Raw genomic sequence first — 24,862 nt, forward strand, 5'->3', positions numbered from 1 at the left:
GGAGAGTGGTTGAGATGGGGCTGGGGTCCTGGGGTGGGAGTGTTGGGGAGGAATTCTCCAACTTATTTATGCCCTTAAAGGGCCTCAGCCACTTTGCTAGGGTCCTGTGTGGTGCCCCCTGGCCAGCAGTCTTCTCTGCCCCCTCCTTCCTCTCCCCCTCCCACTTAGGAGGAGGGCCAGGGCCCCAACCGTTGTCAGAGGAGGCGGAAGAGCTCCTTCCGCTGGCAGGAAGTGGTTACCACCTTGGAGGGGGGGGCGGGGAAGACAGAAATAAAGCAGCTTTTCACACCCCCCAAAGGGGGATGGGGGCACTGGGTGGCAAAGGGCACATCAACTTGCACGCCATCTCTCCTGTCACCCCAAACTGCGGTCCGGGGCAGTAAAAGAAAGTGCCTCCAACGCTTTGGAATAATCCTATGCTGTCCTCTTCCCCCCCAGGGGCTGATAGCGGGTCTCCACCTCTGCCACTGGGTTTGTGGGGGTGTGTGGGGGGGAGGGGAGTTGGTTCAACCGCCCTACGGCAAGGTTTGAGTAGCAAACGGGGTGTGTGTCTGGGAGTGGGGGAAGAGACAGTGAGAGTGAGTGCCCCAGCCACGGACCCTTGTTAGAGGGGGCGGCCACTCGCAGGCACTAGCTGCACATCGGGCAGGACAAGCCAAAGCCTAAGCATCTTCCCGGCTGCCCCTCCCCTCTTGGGCCCCGGATCCTCCCCCTCTTCTCCCCTGCCCTCCCCTCCCCCTGCTTCCCTCCACGATCTCATTTCTGTTTTCTCTCTGACTTCGGCGGGCCCCACTGGGTGCTGAGCCGAGGAGGGGCAGACCCGGGGCCGCGAGAGAGGGGAGCCTGCTCAGGGTGCACAGACTGGCAGGCAGCGGTGGCACTCTGGGGCCAGCGTGCCCCCCTTCTCCCCGGCGAGAGCACGTGCGGAGCCCGAAGCCTTAGTTCTATCCGTCGGAGAGACGGAGTGGCGACCTCGGCCAAGGCGGGGAGCGCTCGCCAGCCTCCGCTCCCCGCAGCAATACCCGTCCCAAGGCACCACCTGCCATCGCCGTCTCCCCGGTCACGGCCATGGCCTCTCACGGCAAACTGAGGAAGGAGCGGGGATCGCTGACTGACTATGAATCTCAGGTCAAAGGTGAGAAGGGCAGGAGGCCGTCTTTGCTGTCCGGCTCCCAGTCCAGGTCACTGTCAGGGTCGGGAACTCAGGGCAAGAGAGAGACAGTTACCTGTGACGCTTTGCTCCTCCTTTCCTCCTTATGCTTGCTCTCGTTCCTCTTTGGGCTCCCCGGGGCCTGCCACCCCCTTCCCCTTTCCCTTCCCCCCAATTTCCCCGGGCTTATCTTCCTCCAGGCCTGGCTTCGATTTGGGGCCAATGAACAGGCAGGAAGAATTTGAGCGTAGGCATCATTCCGTAAGGGTGGGGAAGGGAAGGGAATAAGTATTTGATCATCACCTGTTATGTGCCAGGCACTTGTTACAAATATTTTCTCATTTGTTCCTCACAACAATCCTGGGGAGGTAGATGCTGTTATGATTCCCATTTTACAGTTGAGGAAACTGAGGCAAGCAGGGGTTAAGTGCCTTGCCTGGGGTCCCACAGCTAGTAAGTATCTGAGATCAGATTTGAGCCAAGGTCTTCCTGACTCCAGGCCCCAGGGCTCTGTACACTGTGATGCCCCCAGCTGCCTCTACACAGCCTTGGGAAAGGCTGAAGTGGGGCCAGGCATCCTCCCTCAAAGCCTGGCCTGGGAGGCTCACAAGTTATGACCTGCTAGTCTTCTTTGGCTAAACCTCCTTAGACCTCTGTGTCTCCCTGCTTTGCCCCACAAATGAGCATAGAGGCGGCCCATAGATACAGATGGGAGAAAGAGGAACTCGGCCTAGCCCCTGGCACCTCTGGCTGAACCACTCCAGAAGTTAGCCTAATTCTTCCTCAGAACCCTAAAGGCTCTCCAGTTGCTATGGTGATGCTTTGGACACTGTTGTCTCCCACCTTCCACACTTGGGCCCCACCCCCACCCCCAAGAGAGCATGACCCTGGAGGGCAGGGGGAGAGGAACTCACCTCCCTTTAGGGCTAGTCTTCCTCCTTGCAAATCATATGCAAATCACATGAACATCTCCTTTAAAGGTTCAGAGAGGCAGGCAGGACAATGGGAGCAGGCAGGTAGGCCTGCCGTTTGTATGGGATGCAGTGACTGGGTATATAGGAGGCATCTGACTGAATCTTGGTACCATCATACCTGATCAGGAATCAGCATTCCCAGCAACACTGAGGTCATCCAGTGTCCACTCAAGGACATGCAAAATGCTAGACATGGAGTCAGAAGACGTTGGTCCCAGTAGCAACTGAGTAACCACTGGGCTGGATGGCCTTGGGCAAGTCAGAGCCTTGGTTTCCTCATTTGTAAAATGAGAGGGTTGGATTATGATCCCCAAGGTCCCTTCTGTCTCTTAATCCTGTGATCCTCTGACCTCTGGAGACAGCCCATTCTGATCTTGGACAACTCCAACTGAGCCAAAATCTGCCCTCCTGCAGCTTCCACTCACTGCACCTAGTTTAGCCAGAACACCAAGTCAGATCCTTCTTTGCCACTTCCCTTCAAATACTTGAAGCTAGCTAGCACTTCCTCTGCCCCCTCTCTCCTTTCTTCTCTAGTCTTTAACAGTCTTACGTGTTCTTTAGCCAGATTACTCTCCTGTTCTCCACTCTGATTTCTCATCATCTTTGTTGAAATGTGGTCTTGGCATTAGGCCTACTGGCCTCTTCCTAGCTATCCCCAACATGGCTTTAAAAAAAAGAGGCCCTTCTTTTGTCATTGGGCTCATTCTGGGTATTAGCCCTGGGGCCACTCTTCTCCCCTCATTCACCAGCCTACAGTGCTTCGTAGTGGACCTACAGGCACATGGCTACAGGTATAACAAATGGGTAGGAGAGCAGTGGTTGGTTACCCCCAAGACCCTTGGGAAATTTGAAAGGGCCAGGATTGTTCTTGGGCACCCTCTTCCTTCCCTTTGGGGGTCTATCTCCCTAGCCCTCTAATGCCTTCAAACCGCCTGAAGCCTGCTCAGAGTTTCATATATCACACTCCCTGCAACTGCTAACACAGTCCTGGTGCCATTAGTGCCAAATAAATAGAATCGGTCTGGATGTCATTATTTTGTTTGAATTCACAAATCTGCTGCCCTCCAGGCCCAGGCCACCTAAAGCATTCTGGAAAATCCTATTTAACCCTTGGGACTGAAGACTGAACTATTTGCTAATAAAGTTTGCTATTGGTTTTCCTTGCTAAGGGGATTAAGCAGTTTTAGCTCGTAAGTGTCCACAGAAAGTGCGTTTATGGTGTATCTATATAGAGAACTATTATCAAATATGTGTTATAGTGTACTCTGTGTGTGTGTGTGTGTATATGTGTCGGTAGCAGTGACCAACTGCTAGTCCACCATTTTCGCCATCTGTCACATTGTCTCAAAGAGGAAGAAAAGGTTCTCAAAATGAAGTTATTTTAAGTCACTTTTTTGGGGGGGAGGGTGAGGCAATTGGGATTAAGTGACTTGCCCCAAGTCACACAGCTAGTATTATGTGTCTGAGTCTGGATTTGAACTCAGGTCTTCCTGACTCCAGGGTCAATACTCTAGCCCTAGCTGCCCTATAAGTCGCTTTTTATCTGAAAAAAAAAAGTGCACATCTCTTTAGGGCCTAGGGGAAGGTGGGGTATAGGCAATTAAGCATGTAGAGTTTAGAAATTTCCCCAAGTCTTGGGAACATGGAGGGTGGCCTTCTAACAGCATATAAAGTGCAATTAGGGTTCAGGTGTGGGTATCCACCAAAGAAGACTTGAGTATCAAATTCCACAATCAGGTAGTATATATAATATTCTGTATATTATATATTATATAGTATATTATAATATATAGTATATACTATATATTACATAGTATAATATACTATATATTATATAGTATGTACTATATATTATATAATATATATAATATAGTAGGCACCTTCCAAAATCTCCGAGGCAGGTGGGAGCTCAAAGGGCCCCTGGTCCAGCTCACACCTGAGGCAGTAGCATCCCCCACCACTCCAAGATCTTGTTTGATAAAGCCTCAGCAAAGGTTTGGCAGTCTCCTGCCTTCCTTACAAGAGGATTCTGCCTGTCAATGGGAAAGGGAATGTGTCTATTTCACAACTGTAGAGCTGGAAGGGACTGCAGGGGGGGGAAACTGAGGCCCAGGAAAAGAAGTGACTTGCCTAAGCTCCTGCAGGTGATAAGCATCAGAGGCATCTTTTGAACCCATATCTTCTGACTCTGAAGCCAGTGTACTCCCCACCGTACCATGCTCTCCCTCTGCTGGAGATGTGATTCAGTATTGACAGAGACTTTGGCAAGGGAACACATACTAGTTGGGGCTTTTACTTGAGCTAGCAAATGACTCTCTGGCCTTAACAACAGAACTTATAAGCCTGGAATTGGAAATCTTATTTTTGCCAAAGTTCTTCCTTAATTGGTAATTTGGCCAGCCTTATCTTGGTGTGATGTAGGCACCGTAAGGTGGCAGTGGAAGGAGAGTTTTTAGGGCATCTGGTGGAAGCAGGGGGCCTAGGGGGTCCTGCTATGAGGGGAGGGGGAGGGAGATGAAGTAATGAGACCAGCTTCAGGACAAGGGGGGCTGGGGGGAGAGCCCTGGCTGGTACCGAGGGGAAGGAAATCGTAATGTCTAGGAAGGCAGCCCAGGGGCTTTCCAGAGCTTAGGGACAGGAAATGAAGGAGGAAGGGAGTTTGGCTGGGGCAGGAGGCCCAAGGAGGTCTCCTATGGCCGGGCTTCTTGCCCAGTATGGTCACTCTTACCTTCCTGTAGGGCAGAGCAAGAGTCCTCTTTGGCTTCAGATCTGGAGTGTGGTGGCCCAAGGGGAGGGGAAGGCAAGGCAGAGCCCCACCGAATCTACTTGGAGGCACTCAATAAAATCCCCCTGAATTTGGATTTCAATACACACTTGGTTTAATAGGAAGCAATTTAGTATAATGGCAGAACTGGGGGGACTTGGCCAGAGCCCTGGGTTTTAATCCTCTCTCTTTTTGTGAGCAAATCATCCACCATCAATGAGCTTTGGTTTTCTGATCTGTGAGATGGAGATAATATACCTCACAAGGTTGTCATGAGGGTCAAATGAGATAACGTTTGGCAAAGCCCTTTGCAACCTTGAAAGCGTGATGATCGTTTGGAGGGAGAGAACAGAGGCAAAGAAAGGAGGCCCTGAGACAGCATCTAGCTTTCAGAGCCCTTCGTAACCCCCCCCCCCCAGCCCCTACATGCTCTGTGATTCAGTGACTCTGGCCACCAACAAGACCCTCCCCCTCCTCGGCCCTGACCACTGACCTCCCTGGCTTCAAGTCCCACCTAAAACCCCACCTCCTACAGGCAGCCCTCCCCACCCCTCTTCATTCAGAAGCCTTCCCTCTGTTCATTATTTCCTGTTCATCCTGTATAGAGCTTGCTTTCTATATGTTTGTTTGCATGTTGACTGCCCCTTTAGATTGAGAGGTCCTAGAAAGCAGGGCCTGGCTTTTGCCTCTTTTTGTATCCCAAACGCACAGTGCCTGGCACACAGGAGACATTTAATAAATTCATATGGACTGACTGTTAGGAGGCTCCTGTAATGGTTCTAATAAGATGTAACGGGTTAGGAGTAAGGATGCTGGGAATAAGAAGAGATAGAATAGATAGAATTGGACTTAGCCCCTGCTATTGGAGGGGGTGGTGATGCCAGGAGTAGACCAACCAGTGATGGATGCCTCTGGCCTTCCTAACCCAAGCCTCAATGATACCTCTGAGGCTTCACCGGCAGAAAGGGGCAGGTTAGGGAAGCAGTCAGGTTTGGACCCGAAATGGAAGTTCCAGAGGCCCTCCAGGGGCTGATGCAAGTCAACAGTTGGGAATGATGTTCAATTTTCAGTGTGAACCTTTACACCTTGGAAATCAGCAGCCCCTGAAAAGCAGGGCTTGATTTATAGTTGTGCTGATGGTACCAGGGGTGGGGAACCTTTGGCCTCGAGGCCCCATGTGGCCCTCTAGGTCCTCAAGTGTGGCCCTTCACAGTCAAAGGGCCACGCTTGAGGACCTAGAGGGCCACATGGAGCCTCGAGGCCAAAGGTTCCCTACCCTTGGTCTAGATTAAATAATGTTATTAATCCAGAGTAAGTTTCCAAGTGTTTCCTGCCTAGAGACAGTTAAACATTTACCAGCATACCCCAGACTAAGGAGAAAGTGCTTTGTAACCCTTTGAGGGCTGTAGAAATGAGAATTCTTTCTGTTAAATGGGACAAGAGCTGGTAAGATCGGCCACCAAGGAAGACTACAGCAGGGCTAGGACAGAACTGGGGGACGTAGACATTTTTAAGCAAAGAGCCACCGAAGGCTCTTTGAGAGAGGAGAACGGTGTCATGAGCAGCATTCAGTTGGGTATTTGCTGTGAGCAGGTCTCTGTGCTAGGCACTAGGGACAGTATTTATGGTTCAGTTGTTTTCAGCTGTGTCTGATCTGACCCCATTTAGGGTTTTCTTGGCAGAGATACTGGAGCGGTTTGGCCATTTCCTTCTCCAGCTCATTTTACAGATGCGAGAAACGAAGTGAAGTGACTTGCCCAGGGTCACCCTTGAACTCAGGAAGAGAGGAGTCTTCCTGACTCTAGGCCTGGCACTCTAACCACTGCAGCCCCACCTGGCTACCTAGAGACAATATAGAATCGGCCTAAAACCTCTTCTCTGCCCTCAGGGAGCTCATACACTGTGATGGTTAGAGGACACAGGAAGGTGGGGTGGGATGAGATAGGTCTGGGAAGCCTTCCTGGAGAAGGTGATAAGGGGTAGCTTCACTGGGGAGGGGAGGGAAACAGAAGGTATCCTGTGCCTAGGGAAGAGCGAGTGAGAAGATTTGGGCTCCCTGCACCCCTTGGCCTGGGACTGGGAGTCAGGGCATCTCTCTCATCCCTCGTCTGCAAAAGGAGACCTTGATACTATCTACCATTTGCACAGGGCAGTTGTAAATAAAGCATTTTGTAAACTTTTAAATACAGTAAACACGAAGCCTATTATTATGCAATCCCATGAATTTTTATTAGTAATAAGAGCTGACATTTATATGATGCTTTAGGGTTTACAAGGCATACGTTGTTACAGACATTCCCAATCGGTCCTGGCAATACCCCTCTAACTTAGGTACTATTGTCCCTATTCTATAAATAAGAACACCAAAGTTTGGAGAAGGTACAGGACTTGCCCAAGGTCACACAGTTACTAAGTATCAGAGGCAGGTTTCAAACCCAGCATTTTCCTGTCTCCCAGGCTTCTTGCATGGAGGCTTCATCCTAGACTGAAATTCTTGAAACACAGGGACTGAATCTTTTTTCGTCTTTGGGTCTCCCACAAGGCTCTGCTTAGGATGCTACACTCAGTAACTGGGTGTTGGCATCTGACATTAGACCCAGTATCTCACTGAAAAACTTCAGTGTGCCCAAAGATATCAGGGAGCTTCTGACTTCCTGGCAGCCCAGGAGGAGAAATTTAGGCCTTAGGTGCCTAATATATGCAGAGTACTGTCATAGGATTTGGAGAGATGGGAACTTTAGGTAAGACACAAGATAATAGGATTGGTAGCACACAGGCCACAGGTCTCAGGCAGAGGGGGACAGGCATCATCAGGTCACTGTTCCCTGTCCAGTGGCAAGCGGATCATGTGAAGGTCTGAAAAAGACCTCAGAGGTAAGCTAGTCCTACCCCCCCACCCCCTATTTTCAGAAAAGGAAACAGGTCTGGGGTGGGGAAGGAACTTGCCCAAGGTCACATGCCCAGAGCTGGAAGGGACCCCTTATTAGGTCCCAGTGAAATTTCCTTCCACTCCATATTTATTAGATGCACGTGGGCGTACTACTCAGGACTGGAGAGGGCCAGAGATTACATGGCCTCTGGTGACAAGGCCTTTTACAAGAATCCTCCTCTATTCTGACTCTGGTGAGTGGGCATCCTACCTTCCTGAAGCCCTCCAGGGACAGGGGAGCCACCAGGTCACTTCTGGAGAGCCCAAATCATTAGCAAGTTTTTCCTGACATCAAGCCTAAAACTGCAAATGTTACCCACTGCATACTTCCAATTCTGCCCTCCCTATTCTCATGTTCCTCTCCCATGGCCCTCTCAGGTGTTAGGCCTTGTCTCTTGACTCCCTGGAACCATGTGGTGACGTTGTGAGCAGCCTGTGCGGCCTGGTATCCCATGTTCCCTGTTGTGAATCACGATAGTTTTGAGAGACAGCTAGAGAAGCTGGGCCCCAAGCCATCGGTTACTGTGGCAGAAGATGGTGCAGGGGTCAGGAACCTGCGGCCTTGAGGTCCTCAAGTGCGGCCCTTTAACAGAACCCAGACTTCACAGAACAAATCCACTTCATAAAAGGATTTGTTCTGTCAAACTTGGACTCAGTCAAAAGGCTATACCCAAGGACCTAGAGGGCCACATGTGGCTTGAGGCCACAGGTTCCCCACCCCTGGGAGAAAGATTGTAAGCCTGGGCCTGAAATACTTAGAGAAAGTGCCCTGGAAGTCACTAGATACCTGCAGCAAATATGACGAGAGACCATCGTCCAGTTACTCCTTCCTTCCACATCGTGGGGGTCCATGATTGGGAAAATCTCTGTAATCCAGAGTAGTCTGAATTTTGTTTTTTTTCTTTTATGGAGTGTTTACAGTACCTTATTGTAAAATTTCGGTTGATATTATACAATACTATACATATACTTTATGTATTTCTGAGTTTCTGTTTAGAAACTCAGTTTTTAGTTTTTCTGTATTGTTTGCTGGCCTTCCAGTATTGGTCTGATGCTTCCTCAAAACTCCCCCCAAAATTCCCATTTCTTATGCCAACCTGTGATATAGTGAAACCAAAAGTTGTGATGTGGAAGGCATAGCTGTATAAGGGAAGAAGAGGAAGTGTTGAGTGTATTACTGTGTGTGTGGGGAGGGGGGAAGGTGCTGGGTAGGTTTGTATGGACCTGGAGGACAAGGCCCCTGTAACCTCATCCTGCCTCTTTATAGCTCATTGGACCTCAGAGAGCAGGAAAACATCATAATAAGTGGGCAGCTAGGTGGCGCTGCAGTGGATGGAGTACTGGGCCTGGAGTCAGGAGGCCCTGAGTTCAAATTTGGCCTCAGACACTTACTAGATGTGTGACCCTGGGCAAGTCACTTCTTTTTGGGCCTCAGTTTCCTATAAAATGAAGGGGTTGTATTAGATCAAGGCTGCTCCTTTTAAAAAATAATAATTTAACTAAAATGCATTTTGATTGACATCTTTTGTTTTTATGTAGACCCATGCTCCTGTGTGTGACCTTGGCCAAATCACTTAGTTTCTTCAGGTGTCCAATGAGGGGCTTGGACTCTAGTCCTCTGGGGTCCTTCTAGCCCTAGATCTGTGAGCCTCTGAGATGAGTACCCACACAAGGAATACTGATGGAAGCCAAGTCTGCTCCTGTTCTCATTATCAGCCCATGCCACCCCTGGTCGCCCCTTGCCCCGCTGTTCCTCCCTGCCTTTCTGTACCTGTGTGTGTCCTTAGCGCCCTCCCCACTGTGCCCCTGCAGAGATCCGATGGCAGTTGGCAGAGCAGCTTCGGAGCCTGGATGGTCTAGGGGAGCTTCGGAGGGAGCTGCTTCAGGATCTGGGCGAGTTCATGCGGCGCAGGGCTGAGGTGGAGCTGGAGTACTCCAAGGGACTCGAGAAGCTCAGTGAGAAGTTCCTGGCCCGAGGGGGCCGGACCAGTGGCAAGGACCGGGACCAGCAGAACTTCCGGTATCAGGGCAAGACCTCATCTGAGGACTGACCAGGGAATGGGGTTGGGGGTAGGGTCCCACCCCAGAGTGCCTGGCCTTAATTGGGTGAAGCCAAGGGCCCGTGGGTGGTGATGGGGGGCCTTGGGTCCTCAATGCCCCTGGCCCATCCCTTATGTCACCCCCCCAGGAAGGAGCCGTCCCTTCTGTCTCCCCTGCACTGCTGGTATGTGCTGCTGCAGCAGACTCGGCAGGAGAGCCGGGATCACGGGGCCCTCAGCGAGGTGCTGGCCGGGCCCCTGGCCCAACAGCTCAGTCACATTGGAGAGGACGTAGGGCGTCTGGTGAAGAAGGTGACCGCCCGGGCCTGGGCGGAGGGGGAGTAGGGGCAGAGAGGGCTCAGTGCCAGGGTGAGGATGGTCAGCAGACATCTGAGCTGAGAATGGAGACCAGAGGAACAGGAGGGTGTGGCCCAGAAAAGGAGGCTGGTCCTGCTAGGCAGGCAGGCCATGTGTGAGTGTGTGTGTGTGTGTGTGTGTGTGTGTATATGTGTTCTGTGAACGTGATATAGAGGCCTGCTTGGGATAGAGGGTACTGTTCTCGGCCCAGCAGCCTCCAGGAAGGAGGAGGTGGTACCTCAACTGGGCCTTGAAAACCAGTGGGCCTGACACAGAGTAGCTAGGATGACATTCCAAGCAAGGGAAACAGTATGAGCCAAGGTACTGCAGCAGTAATGAACTTGGTATATTTGTGTGTGTGTGTTTGAGTGTGTGTTTTTGGATGTGTTTGTGTGTTTTGTGCATGTGTTTTTGTGTATATATTTGGGTATGTGTATGTTTGTGTTTGTGTATATTTGAGTGTTTATTTTTGTCTGTATATATGTATTTATGTGTTTATTTGTGTATTTATGTGTGTTTGAGTGTATATGTGTGTATGTTGTGTGTCTGAGTGTGTGTGTGTATTTATTTTTGTGTGTATATGTGTATAAGTGTGTTTGTGTATATATTTGTGTGTATGTTTGTGTATTTGTGTGTGTATGGGTGTATATTTGTGTTTGTGTATAAGCGTGTGTTTTAGTATTTATGTGAGTGTGAGTGTATTGGAAGATTGTGATGATTCAGAGAAGACACTGGTTAGACTGATAGGAGTGTAGGGTGGGAACGGTGGGAGCTGTAGGTGATGGGGCTAGATTGTAAAACTTGGACTCAGTCCAAAGCCTCCAAAGCCCAAAGCCTATGGCCTTGATCAGGTAGGCTGGAAACAGGTGGGCCAGAACCTCTCTGTGGTCACTGATCCCCACTTCCCTCCTTCTTCCCTAGAGTAAAGATCTGGAACAGCAGTTACAGGAAGACCTGCTCAAAGTGGTGTTAGAGCTGCAGATGGTGAGAAGGGGGTGACCTGGGGGAAAGGGGGCCCACTTAGGCCTTTAAGGGCAGCTATGACCTCATCCAGTGCCTTTGCTCTCTGGTCTCTAAGGACTCTCCCCGTCTCTAAGGCTCTGGAGTCTGGCCCTTTATGACACCACTGAGTTCTGGTCTAATCTGACCCGTCGCTGCCTGGACCAGTTCATTGCACTGGTCCTGGAGGGAGTGGTCTTGAATTACTGGCCCTCCTGGCCCCCTAAAAAAGAAAGATTAAGGGCGTGTAGCTTATGGGTGAACGAACCTCTTGTGGAAGGAGGTGCCAAAGAGTTGAGTGGTCAGTGCCTCAATTGTACTTCTACTTCTGCTTTTCCTCAGGCCATGAAAACCTACCAGACATACAGGGCAGAGAGCGTGACCTCTGAGGGAAAGCTGAGAGAGGCCGAGCGACAAGAGGAAAAGCGAGCTGGCCGCTGCGGGGAATTCAGCACCTCGCAAGGTGTAGATGGCTATGGCTGGGCTCCTCCTCGAAGAACCTCTCTCAAGAAAGGTGGACGCCTTATAGAGAAGGTAGGGAAAGGGGCTGGGGGGCCGGGTAGCCCAATGGGCAGGTCTTGGGGGTAGGGGGAGCCCACTTGCCTTTATGGGGGCAGCCTGGCCTAGTAGAGAAGAGAAAGGGAAAGATTTGGGGGGCAGGGGGAACCCATTTGCCTTTATAGGGGCAGCCCGGCCTAGTAGAGAAAGGAAAGGGAAGGGGTTAAGGAGCCGGGGCAGGCCTTGGGAGCAGTGGGAGGCCTGCTTGCCTTCATGGGAGGCAGCCTGGCTTAGTAGAGGAAAGAAATGAGGAATTCTGTGAGGCATATGTGTGTGCTCCTCAGTCACTTTAGGCAGGTCAGAGGTCACAAGAGCTGCTTGCGTGACATTGGTCTCATTGGTCTCTGTGAACCTTTTTCTAAAATGGTGCCATTGCTTCTTTCCCTCCCTCCCTCCAGTCCTGGGAAAATTGGGGGAAAGTCTCTAAGAGCTCAGGAGAGGAGTGCTCTCAGGCAGAAACAGAGGCCCCTCTAGCCTAGCCCATTCAAGGGAAGATCAGTGATTCTATTTTTCTCAGTTCTGTAGCTTTGGGGAAAGGCTCTTCCCCTCTATGACATTCTGTTTCCCCTCCTCAGCCTTGTGGAGGTTGGACTCAGTGCTTTCTTCAGGGTTCTCCTGTCTCCAGGGTTCCAGGCTTCTATGACACCCGCTGTGTTGTGTCCTAACCCGCCCCACTACAGTGGCAGTTAGACATGGTGGAGTTAGGCCAGTGGCCCTCTTTCTGGTGGGCATTTTTAGCTGCCCCCCAAAAGGGAAACAGCTAGAGATGGATAAACCTGGGAGTGGGGGTGGTGCCAAGAAGATGAGTGTGTGCCCCCTGGCCTTCCCTCTGCCCCCTTCTGCCCCCTGCCCTGTGGGATTACCAAAGGTAATCCCCCAGGCTGCCAAGCTCCATCGGGGCTCCTCTCTGCTTCCTGACCAGCGCCAGGCCAAGTTTTTAGAACACAAGCTGAAGTGTACCAAGGCGCGGAATGAATACCTGCTCAGTTTGGCCAGTGCCAATGCAGCCATCAGCAACTACTACCTGAGAGACGCTGTCGCCATCATAGATGTGGGTGCCTGGGATGGGGGCTGGGGGGAGGGTGGGCCAAGAGGGCAGGCCGGCCTGCTTAGGGGCTCTTTGGGTTCTGTCCCCTGTAGTGCAGTGATCTGGGCTTCCACCTGGCTCTGAGCAAGGTTCTTCGTGGCTACACAGCAGCTGTGACCCGGGCCAAGACCTCCCCTGGGCAGGGCCCGAGCAAGCTGGATGTAGCCTTGGACACCCTGGACCCAGAAGGAGACAAAAGCAAAGTGTTGGAGCTCCACGCCTCTGCCTACTGTCCACCTTTCCGATTTGAATACCAACCCTATGAAGGGGATGAGGTGAAGAAGGCTCTTGTCCCGGAAAATTCCTGAGCTCCAACGCCCGGGTCCCCATCTCTGACCCCTTAGGAAGAGTCCAAATGGGCCCCTCCCCCATGCCAGTGATCTAGAGAGAGAGGGAGGAAACTAGCATACAGGGCCTGCCTTTATCTGAGCCTCAGTTTCCTCATCAATAAAATGCAAGGATTTTTTTCTTATAAGAAATGGAAATAGAAAAATAGTCCTGGTCTCTACCTTGATGATGGGCTCCCTGCATTTTGGAAATGCTGCCACCAGGTGGAGGTAGTAAGCTACTGTCACTAACTACCCTTCATAGAGTCCACAATGGGTAGCTCTCTCCCCAAGTCTAATTGAACTTGACAGTGAATATCCCACATCCTCTCTCTCAAATATGTAATCTCCTTATTCATTCAGCCAAATATCACACAAATCCTTTGGGATGGTGCGTTCTCAAAACAGGCACCTCTGGCAGAACCTCTGGTCCAAGTACTGAATCTGGTGCTATCAAAAACTCATTGTCACTGGCGGTTCCTCAGATTCTATCATTCAGACCAAACCCCTGCAAGTTTATGATTAAGAGCATATGGGGAACTGGGCTGGTCATCGGGAAAGGTGACCAGCTGTTAAGCCCGTAACCCCGGGCAGTAGGATAGGGTGACCTTTAGTGGGTGGGCAGGTAGGTACTCGCCTCTTCCTTCCTTCCTCTCTCTTTGCCCTTCTCTCTCTCTGTCTCTCCCTCTTTTTACCTGGTCCTTGATTTCTCACCCCATTCCCCACCTCCACCCCCCCCCCCACACAAAGAAAAGTCACTTGTTAGTTATCTTTCTTATTTCCCCTTGGGTTTTCCTTTAGCAGCTTATAGGAATAGCAATCTCATACAGAGACCCTGATTAGAATCACAGCCTTCTGAATGCAGTACAGTTTCTGGGTTTCTGTTGATCCCGCCTCCGTCCTGGAAGCAGGAAGCTATCGTCTGTCTCATGATGGGCTATCTCTCTCAGACTGATCAGATACAGATATTTTTTGGATTCCCTTCCTGCTCTAGGAGGGGAACTGAAGTAGCCCATCGCTTCTCTTCACGGGGCCCACACAATTTGTTGTCAGTTGGGTTTTTTGTCCAAGCTACAGACTTTCTTCCTTCATCTTCAGTTTTTTGTTTCTTGTTTTAATTTTTTTTTTTTAATGTGAGGCAGTTGGGTTAAAGTGACTTGCCCAGAGTCACACAGCTAGTGAGTGTTATATGTTTGAGGCCGGATTTGAACTCAGGTCCTCTTGACTCCAGGATGGGTGCTCCATCCACTGTGCCACCTATCTGCCCCCTGACTTTCTTCCTTCAGAAAGTTTGAAAGTATTCTATAAGCTAGACTGGTAGATAGCGTAGCTTTACCAAATAGAACTTGAAACAAGTCGCATTCCCCTCTCTTCATGGTCTGTCTTGAGTTCTCCATGTTTCTGACTGGCTGTTTGCTGTTGTCTCACCTCCAACCTTGCAGGTGTCTGAGGTCCAGGTGCCTGTAGACCTGGAAGATGAAATTCTTCCTCGAGCCAAGAATATTCAAGCCCGCCTGGATCAACAGAACATTGAAACTGGGGAGGTAGGTGTCTCAGTGGCTCAGTGCCTGATAGGAAGGGATGGAGCTGGGCGCCCATGGCAGGGTACCAGACCTTCTACACTCTCTCTGCCTGATATAACCTCTCTCTCTCTCAAGCCTCTTCTCCTTTCCTCTACCCAATGTGGCCCTCAGAGCTATTCTTTGCTTCCTACCCTCAGGTCAATAAGACGCTGAAGGCAAGCCTGCAGTCCCTGCTGGATCAGGCCTCCTCGGATGACAGTGATGTGTTAGATGCCTTCCAGGCCAGCCCATCCACCGAATCACTCAAGTCCACGGGATCTGATCCTGGCTGTAGGCAGCTCTCACGGAGACGTGGCCAGCAGCAGGAGACGGAGACCTTCTATATCCTGGTGAGGGCTGGAGGAGTAGTGAGTGACCTCAGAAACTGGGGCTCCAGGGCTGGCAGGGTCACAAGATTCGTGACCAACCACTCCATCCCTTGGGCCCCATAGAAACTCCAAGAATATCTGAGCTGCAGAAGCATCCTTACCAAGCTACAGGCAAAACATGAGAAACTACAGGAGGCCATTCAGAGAGGTCAGCCTGCTCCCCAGACCTAGCCCTAGCACTTGTCTCCCCTGGCCCCTGCCCCCCAGCTTCTGCCTCCTAGTCCTTGCCCCCCAGCCCCAGTCCCGGCCCCCCACCCCGCCCCTGCCTTCCAGCCTCAGTCTCTGCCTCTCAGCCCTAGTTCCTTTCTCCTAGTCCCTCCTCCCACCCCTGCCCCCCCCCCCGCCTCCCGGCCTCAGCCCCTGCCTTCCAGCCCCAGTCTCTGTCCCCCCAGCTCCTGCCTCCCAGCCTCAGCCCCTGCCTCCCAGCCCCGGTCCCTTTCCCCTAGCCCCTGCCCCGCAGCTCCTGTCTCTCAGTCCTCCCCCCCACTGCCTCCCAGCCTCAACTCCTGCCTCCCAGTCCCAGGCCCTTTCTCCCAGTCCCTCCTCCACCCCCAGCCCCTGCTCCCCAGCTCTCCAGTCCAAGGCCGGTTCTAGTCCATTTGTTTCTGGCCCAGAGGGCCTAATCCTCACTTTTAGAGATTGCTACAGGATGCCACCCAACCTCAGATATTCCCCACCTTAATCCTTTGGGCTCAGTGTGTCCTGAAGAAGCTGGAGCACAGAGGACACCAGTGCTAAGTTGGTTTTCTCTTGTCCTCACAGGCAACAAGGAAGATTGTGATGGGTCTCGGTAAGTCTCCCAGAGGAATCCCCTGGTTTATGCTGAAAAGGGAATCACAAATTAAAAGCCACAAAGGATCTTAGACATCATCTAGTTCAAAACTTTCATTTTGCAGATGAGGAAATTGAGGTCCAAGGTCTCAAAGTGGCAAATTAAGTGGCAAAATCAGGATTTGAATTCAGGTCCTCTGACTCCCAAGCCAGGACCCTTCCCACTATCCATACTGCTTCTGAAGGGGAGGCCTGATCTTCCTCTTTGCTAGGATTCTAGTCCCACCTTTGGCTTTGCCTGACCTTGGGCCACTCCATTTTCTTGGGCTGCCTCAGCTTTCCTACCTGTAAAATGGAAGAGTTGAACTTGATTCTGTTTCAGCTGCATTTGGTGAGGGTGACAGGGTTTTCCAGGGCCCTTCATTCAACCACCTTCCCTGGGCTTCGAGCTCCAAGGGTGGAAGGGGAAGAAGGCCGAGGTATTTGGGGTGGGGGGTGGGGCGCAATCTCCCCAGGTGGTCCCCTTTGACCCTGCCAGGCTGCAGTTTCAGCCCTCCTACTCTCTTCCGCATTGATTTCAGGGCCCGCTGTTCTATGACTAGATCCCAAAGGAATCGGCGTCCTCGGCCTAGCTCCCAATACAACCACAAACTCTTTTCAGGAGACATGGAGAAATTCATCCAGGTACTAGCTGCCCTACCCCTGCCAGGTTGGCTACAGAGAACGGGGCAGGGGCTCCACTTCTCTCTTCTGTCTAGGAGTCAGGACCAGGCCCAGGGGCTTCTGGAAAAGGCTGAGGGCTCAGGGTCAGGCCTCCAAGTGCCTCTGTGTAGAGACATGTCTGTGCCGGAGGTCACTGCAGAGAAAGTGTATGGTTAGTACAAGTGGAAGGCCCAAGTGAGCAACAGGCATTTATTAAACACCTACTGTGTGCCAGGCCCAGTACTAAGCTCTGGGGGTACAAGGAAAGGTCCCTCAGCCCCTGCTTTCGAAGAGCTCATGTTCTTTTTGTTTGATTTTTTTTTTTTTGTGAGGAAATCGGGATTAAGTGACTTGCCCAGGGTCACATAGCTAGTAAGTATCCAGTGTCTGAGGCTGGATTTGAACTCAGGTCCTCCTGACTCCAAGGCCAGAGCTCTATCCACTGTGCCACCTAGCTGCCCTGAAAGTGGTTTTTCAATCATTGTCTTCACTTCTGTCACTTTTAATTTTTTTGGCTAGGCAATGGGGTTAAGTGACTTGCCCAAGGTCACACAGCTAGTAGTGTTATGTGTCTGAGGCCAGATTTGAACTCGGGTCCTCCTGAATCCAGGGCCAGAGCTCTGTCTACTGCACCACCTAACTGCCCCTAGGAACTCATGTTCTAATGGAGAAGATAAGATATAAATAACCAGATACAGAGGAGATAGGGATGGTAGCCTTAGGGAGGCATTACCAGCAGAAGCAATGGGAATAGAAAAATGGCCTGGGTGTATATGTGTCAATGCATTTGTGACCCTCTGGATGTGTGTATATGCATCTGCTGGGTCCGCACACCCCCTTCTCTGGAAGATTCAGTTCTCCCATCTGGATAACAGGGCTTGTCTTCTCCCCTCCCCACAGCCTGGGGTCCATAATGGGCCCACTGCTATAGGAGGCCTAGGAGATAGATAGGTTGTTGGCTGTTTTGGGAGAGGAGGGGCTAGACATCCAGAGAGAAAGGTTCAGTCAGCATGACATTAGTCCCCCTGGCTCCTCTCTCCTCTTCCCACCTCCAGAGTTCAGGTCAAGCTGTCCCCTTGGTAGTCGAAAGCTGTATCCGCTTCATCAATCTGCATGGTAAGGCCCGATGTGTTCCAGCTGCCGGCCTAGCCTCTGCTCACCCCTTGGCTCACCTCTTTAGGCAGACCCTGCTACCCTTTCTTTTCCCTGCTCCCCCACCCCCACCCCAGGACAGGGTAAATGCCTGTCTCAGACTGTTAGGAGGGGGAAGCACCATGGCTCTAGGTGGCTGGGGGCCTCAGGACCTGGGATTTGGGGGGATCCCCTCCTCTTGTCTTAGCCACACATAGGGTGGCCCTTCCAATGCCTCCAGGTCTCCAACATGAGGGCATTTTCCGAGTACCTGGAGCACAACTTAGGGTTACAGAAATCCGGAATGCCTTTGAGAGAGGTAGGTAGACAGGGAGGGAAGCAGGGGTGGGACAGTGGCTGGGACAGAAGGCTGGGGCTGGGCATCCCTGAATTACCCTTGAATTTGCACCCAGGCGAGGACCCCTTGGTCGAGGGCTACTCGGCCCATGACCTGGACTCCGTGGCTGGTGTACTGAAGCTTTATTTCCGTGGCCTGGAGACACCACTTTTTCCATCAGAAATGTTTGGGGAGATGCTGGCTGCTGTGGGTGAGTGAGGCAGGGGGGCTAGGCTGGGGAGGGAAGGAGAAAGAAAGGGGGCTGGGAGAGGGGAGAGGGAGCAGTTTGAGTAATGAGGCACCTGGGATGGGGTATTGGGGCCTCCAGAGCTGGAGAACCCTGGAGAGAGGGCAGAGCTTGTGAAAGGCGTCCTGGGCCGCCTGCCAGGGCCCGTGTTGGTGGTCCTCCGTTATCTCTTTACCTTCCTTAATCAGTGAGTAGCATCCCCCTATGCCCATCCCTCAGGGCTATCTTCTTCCCCACCCTCACCTGGGGCGCCATCCAGAGGGAGCTGGGAGGGACTTTAGGGTGATCTCGTTTGACCCCTGGAGATTTGCTCTGAGTTTCTCAGCCAGATAAATGGCCCCTAGTTTCAGGAAGGCAGAAGGTGGCCAGAGGGGAATGGGGAGCAGGGATGGTGAGGGGTGTCTGCTTGGTCTCCCCCTGATGGCAAGCATCCATCCGTGCTCTGTTGTGTTCATCTTGGTTGTTCCTGTGTCTTGCTGGTGCTCAGCCTGGCCCAGTACAGTGATGAAAACATGATGGACCCCTACAACCTGGCTGTGTGCTTTGGGCCCACACTGGTGGTTATTCCACCTGAGCAAGACCCCGTGGCGGTACAGGGCCGGGTAAACCAGCTAGTTCAGATGCTCATCCTGCAGCCTGACCTGATCTTCCCAAGCCCCGCTGTGCTGCCGGGGCCCCTCTATGAAAAGTGCATGACTCAACCACACGATGATTTTGGGTAAATCTGGGAAATGTGCATGTACCACAGCCTCATCCCCTCCACCTTTGTCAGAAACCAGGGGGAGAGGAGGGCTGTCCCATGGGTGATCTCCTGGGGGCTGGAATATAAGGTCACCCCACCCCATCCCCAAGATGCCTACTGACAGCCAGTACAGCTTTCCCCACTTGTAGAGACGCATCTGTGTCTATCTCTGTATCTATATGCAGAGGAGGCAGGGATTCTCCCCTCACTGTCTTGGGTCTGACCTTCTGACTTTTGTCTCAGGGATACTCAACTGGACGCCACGGCAGAAGAGAGTGAGCAGGACGTGCCCACGGAGACATCGGCTAATAAAGAGGGTGAAGCAGGGGGCCTCGTGCCCTCGTCCCTTCAGAACATCATGAGATGGTCCTTAGAGCCCCCATCTTCCTGGACAGGGTCCTATCCCCCACAGTGTGCCAAGCTTCATCCAGTGTCTTCCCCTGAATGTCCTCTACTCCCTCAGAGTCCCCCCAACACACACACTGCCTGATATTTTCCCCCAGAGTATCCCATCTTCTTCCCCACAGAGACTCCTGTTCTATCTCTAGAGAGCTCTGGGTCGCCCCCAGAGAGTTCTGCCCCAGTCCTGGAGTGTGAGGGGTCTGTAGAGGCTGTGGCTTGCTTTGACTACGTGGGCCGGACGCCCCAGGAGCTGACTTTCCAGCGTGGGGACTTACTATGGCTGCATACCCGGGCCTCTGGAGAGTGGTGGCGTGGGGAGCGGGCAGGCACCCTGGGGCTCATCCCCCACAAGTACATCAAAGTGCCCGAAAAGTGAGTGAGATCAGCCCAGAGCAGCTGGGAATGGTCCCCGAGCCTCACTGCGGGTCCAGGGTCTTCCAGTTTCCTCCACCTGCTGCTGCCTCTCAGTCTGTCTTTTAAGAGACGTGACCCCACTGCTTAGAGGCCGAGTGATGACTGAGCACACTCAGCTCCTTCCCTTGGGTCCCTTCCCCATCTCCATGTTCTGCTGTCCATCCCGCTTGGGGCCTAGCTTTTTCTGGGGACTGAATCTTCCCCCCAACATCCCCCTTGTGTTCCTAGGCCAGGGAATCGAGTGGTTTTACAGGAGGGACAGGGAGAAGGTGAATTGGTCTCCAAATCTGAGGACCTCACAATGGAGCCAGTGAGCCGGTGAGTGAAAGGGGAAGGAGCATGTCTCCCCCATTCCCCCCTCCCCGTCTGGGCTCAATGGACAGTGTGGTGGCAGGGCCCCTTATCACGCCAAGGGTTCTTCTCACCAGGAGAAGGCAGTGCTCTGGTGTGATGGAAAAGGCCCAGACTGAGAGGCGGGAGACAACTAATCAGCTGGGTGAACTTGAGGAGTGCCCTGCCCCCTTCTCTGGGCCTCCATTTCCCCATCTGTGAAATAAGCAACCTGAATCCTCTGGGTTCCGAGGAACCTTCAGCCCTGGCATTTGAGGATTCTCAAATTCCATGGGAAACTGACTCGGCAGGAGCTAACCAGACTCCTAGCTGTCAGGTGGGGGAATCAGATCTTGGAGAGATTTGGGGGACAGCAGGGTGGAAAGACCTCCCGGAGAAGGGAGTGATCCAGCCTGGGTGTCAAGGGGTCAAGGGATGGCAGGAGGCTCTCACCTGAGGCCCCCCCAACTCCATGCCAGCATGCGCACAAATTCAGAAGGTGGCTATGGCAGGGCTCGCCCCCAAGCGAGCAGTGGCAGTCCAGTTGGCAAATTGACTTCACCTTTTCTGGATCCTACCCACCACCCTTTGACCTTGACATCAGCTGGCCGAGCTGTGATACCTGGTGACAGGTCAGCCCGTGGGGCATAAACTCCGTGGGGGAGGGCCCCTAAGGGAGAAAGGCAAGCTCACTCTTTCCTTTTGGGACCGTATTGGGTGGCCCCAGGGTGACTCTCTGTGCCCACCCCCACTTTCCATTTCAGACCAGAGCGTCGAAACACGATGGAGATGCCAGGACCCTCTGGGTGCAACTGGCGCTGCCCAGCCATCATCACCAGTGATAAGAAATTGGAGGTTGACAAGGTGAGCCAGCCGGGCTTGCAGTGGGCGGGGTATTCTCTGGGACTTGACATGGATGCCCCTTTCATCTTGACTCTCCTTATCCTCCCCCTTCTGATCTCCCCCTTTCTTCCTACTCTCCTCTCCTGGTTCCTTTCTTCTCTCCCAATTTTTCCTCTTCCATTCAGCAGACTGAGTCTTCACTGATTGCCTGTGCTGGGGAGTGCTGGGAAGGGAGGGAAGTCATAGACGAGATGATACTCAAGGCCTGTCCCTGGGGAGCTCCCAGTCTGGCTGGGGCCATTGGCCTCACCCTCAAGCAAAGAGGAGTAGCAAGACTACTTAGGTGCTGGGTGCTGGGCTGTAGAACACAGTGCCTAGGTGGGAGCCTTCAGAATGGTCAGGAAAGGCTGTCTATGGGAGTCGATAGTTGGATTGGGCCTTGAAGAATGAGCAGGAAATTGGGGAGGGAGAGGGAAGGGAACACATGGTGTGAGCCCAAATGAGTCTGGGATGTGAAGAGATGGGCTTGGCTGGAATAAGGTAGAGGAGAGAGGGCCACATGGGGAGGCTGGCTTGAGGTGGTGGAGGGTCTCCCGCTGGCAGGCTGCAGAGTCATGATCTCATCCTAGAGTTTCTGGAGCCAAGAGGTGACATGGCCAGACCTGGGCTTTAGGAAAATCACTTTGGCAGCTTATGGAGGATAAATTAGAGTCGAGACTCTATGGGGCAGAGAGAGACCCATTAGGAGTCTATGGCACTGGTCCAATTGAGAGATGATGAGGCTCTGGACTAGGGGGGTGGCTGAAAGAATGGAGATGGCTGCAAGAGATATTGACAGGGTATGATTGGGGGAGGGAGGGGGAGCCAAAGATGACTCAGGTTGTAAGCCTGGGCTAATGCGAAGATGGTGGTGCCATTAAGAGAATCAGGGGATTAGAAGAAAGGGAAGGTTTGGGGTGAGGGGTGGGGGAAAGATGATCAGATGTTACAGTTTCGAGGTGCTCAGTGGGGCTAGCCGTCCAGCAGACCACTGGAAGCCTGGACCCAGTGCTAGACCACAGTAGAGCTAGAGATGCAGATTTGGATGTTCTGGAACCTCCTGCCTAGGGCTGTGATCGCTGAAGCTGTGGGAGTGGATGAGACTCTCCAAAAAGAAAAGGGAAGAAGCAGCTAGGTGGTGCAGTGGATAGAGCACTGGCCCTGAATTCAGGAGGACCTGAGTTCAAATCCAGCCTCAGACACATAACACTTACTAGCTGTGTGATCCTGGGCAAGTCACTTAACCCCATTGCCTAGCAAAAAAAAAAAAAAAAGAAAGAAAAAGAAAAGGGAGGGATCTGGGGGAAGGGGTGATGCCTCCTGGAAGGAAGAATCATGAAAGGAGACAGTTGCCAAAGGGGAAGGTGTGAAGTGGAAGAAGGGTGTTTCCCAAAAACCAAGGAGGGAGCGTTTCGGGGGGGCGGTGTCGTGTGTGTGTGTGTGTGTGTGTGTGTGTGTGTGTGTGTGTAAGGACGAGAGGGTGGGCATGGTCATCAGTACCAACTAGCTTCCGAGAGGTCAACCCAGGAGAAAAGCTTGCTGGATCTGGAGGTTATCAGGGACCTCAGAGAGAGGTGGGGAACCAAAGTCAGACTTCAGGGTGGTGGGGGATGAAATAGACCGAAATGGCTCTTTCTAAAAGCCTGGCGGCCAGAGGGCCCATAGAACACCGTGGTCTGAAAGAGCAGAAAGTTATAGGGAGAATTCTCTCATGGGTGTCTACTTCTCCAGGCTAGCTCATTCAAGCTTCCTAATGGATAGGCCTGACCAAGTCACTCCCATGAGCCAAAGCCTTTCTTTTACTGCCTACAGGATGAAGTCAAAATGGCTTTAGAAATCGGCTCCTTATCTTTTGATATTTGTTTAGAGCCATTTTTAAAAATAGGTATTTGGAGGGGTTTGGGGGAGAGCTCAAGCAAGTCACTGCTTTCACTCTGCCATCTTGGCTCTGCCCTGTCTTTTGATATTTGCCTACCTGACAATGCCCTCTGCTCCATCCAGACCTTGGCAGCTCCCTGCATAGCAGGCTTATTAATTTCCATCTCTGTGCCTTAGCTCACGCACTCCTCCCCGATTTGTTAGGCCATTTCTCTTCTCTTCCTGTTCTAATCCTAGCTGACCCAGGCTCACTTAAGTGGTGGATGGGTGGGTGTGAATATGACTACTTAAATCTCAGACTGCTAGACCAGAAGGAGAAGGAAGAAGAATGAAAGAGGGGCTGATTGTTTGGGTGATGGGCTCAGAGGCCCAAGAGGAGGGGGCATTAGCAAGGAGGAGCTGGCCTCTTTCTCAGACACTGGCAGGCAGATAGAGAAATGGGCCAGAGTAAGAGAAAGGAGCCCTCATCTTCCTTGATCTTCCTCGATGACTGACATCTCCCCCCCCACACCTCTCCGCACCCTCCCCAGAACGTGGCCCAGAGGATGGAATCTGTCTTTAAGGAGCTCTTGGGGAAGGCCAATGCCCAGCAGGTGCAGAAGACTTCTGATACCCTCTTGAGTTCCTCTGAGGTCTCCAGCTCCATTCAACACAGCAGGAGGCCCATGGGACCCACTCGAACCGGGAAGAACAAGGTTTTCTTCAGAGCTACCGGGGGCCAGGACTGATCTTGAGCTCCTCATCTGCCATTCTGCTGTGGCTGGGCACGTACCCGCCATCACGCGGGTGTTTCTTCATAGGTGTATTGGGCCTCACCTGTGTTCTTCACTTGCCTTTCTACCCAAACCCCTCTACCCACATCCTTTTCCCTTTTCTTTCCCTCAAGAAACCTGAATAAAATGGAAGGTACCGCTGGGCAAATACCTCACCTCTATGCCCATCTCTTTGCTGGTGCAAGAGAGATTTTACAGCCTCATTAGAACAGAACAGATTGAAGCTTCCATTACTCTGAGCCAATAATAGCCGGCATCTCTAGTGATTTAGGGTTTGCAAAGTACTTTGCACACACCTCATTTGGTCTCCATAACAACCCTGTGTATTCGACCTCCACAGAAAACATCACCTAATTGTAGGGACTCTGGCATCCTGGCTCCTAACCAAGACCAAAGCAAAGGAAGAGTTACAGGAGTCTACTTCATTAGCCTGGGTGGGGGAGGGGGGAGGAAGGAAGGAAGCATTTATTGCCTACTAGGTTCCAGGTACTGGCCTAAGCACTTTACAAATATCTCATTTGTACCCTGGGAGGTAGATGCTGTTATTGTCTCTGTTTTACAGTTGAGGAAACTGAAGCAAACAAGTGCTTTGTCCAGGGTCCCATAGCTAGTGAGTGAGGATGAATTTGAACTCGAGTCTTCCTGATTTCAGGCCCAGCTCTCTGTCCACTGAGCCACCAGCTGGAAGCTCCAGACTTAATTACAATTAGTACCAGGAATACTATTAGCATTTATATAGTGCTTTAATATCATTGGAGAATCGCAGTGTCTCTGGGAGAGAGATGCTGCTATGATCCCGGCCAGGTCGAGGTGAAGTGACTTTGCCAGGATCACAGGGTTAGTAAATGTCTGAAGTCACATGGGAACTCTGGTCTTCCTGACTCCAGGCTTAACTACTTGGCCACCTAGGAAGAGCTTGACGATTCAGGTGAAGGAGCCCTAACCCCTTAGGGAGCAGGTACCCAAGTGGGAAGGTGAGGGAGATTTCCATAGACATTCCTGGAGGGTACTGGGAATGGGCAGAGGTTTCCAGATGTGTAGAAAAAGGGCACCCTACCCTCCACCTCCACCCTACCTCTACCCCACCACAATACCATCTTCAGCAGCGTGTATGTGAAG

At 52.0% G+C, this 24,862-nt stretch overlaps 1 protein-coding gene across 4 annotated transcripts; it reads left to right on the forward strand.

Moving 5' to 3' along the window:
- Positions 1–66: 66 nt before the first annotated feature.
- ARHGAP4 (Rho GTPase activating protein 4) lies at positions 67–23,898 on the forward strand. 4 transcript variants are annotated; one of them, XM_020977240.2, is made up of 23 exons: positions 70–1,135; positions 9,630–9,837; positions 10,006–10,168; positions 11,135–11,197; positions 11,555–11,746; positions 12,693–12,821; positions 12,911–13,132; positions 14,626–14,727; positions 14,904–15,095; positions 15,198–15,282; positions 15,897–15,924; positions 16,487–16,589; positions 17,663–17,723; positions 17,980–18,057; positions 18,152–18,286; positions 18,404–18,509; positions 18,810–19,040; positions 19,308–19,381; positions 19,592–19,838; positions 20,109–20,198; positions 20,690–20,842; positions 20,975–21,074; positions 23,501–23,898. In XM_020977240.2, exons 1-23 carry the CDS (start codon positions 1,069–1,071, stop codon positions 23,696–23,698), a joined length of 3,027 nt encoding a protein of 1,008 aa, XP_020832899.1. In that variant the 5' UTR covers positions 70–1,068; the 3' UTR covers positions 23,699–23,898. The 4 variants fall into 4 exon arrangements, with proteins under 4 accessions (XP_078004099.1, XP_020832899.1, XP_078004098.1 ...); XM_078147972.1 differs by having other exon boundaries at positions 19,613–19,838; XM_020977241.2 differs by lacking the exon at positions 20,690–20,842 and having other exon boundaries at positions 71–1,135.
- The last annotated feature ends 964 nt before the right edge of the window (positions 23,899–24,862 follow it).

The sequence above is a fragment of the Phascolarctos cinereus genome, unplaced genomic scaffold, assembly GCF_003287225.1.
Source record: "Phascolarctos cinereus isolate Bilbo 61053 unplaced genomic scaffold, phaCin_HiC Scaffold_8;HRSCAF=390, whole genome shotgun sequence".
In the NCBI taxonomy this organism is placed as follows: Eukaryota; Metazoa; Chordata; class Mammalia; order Diprotodontia; family Phascolarctidae; genus Phascolarctos; species Phascolarctos cinereus.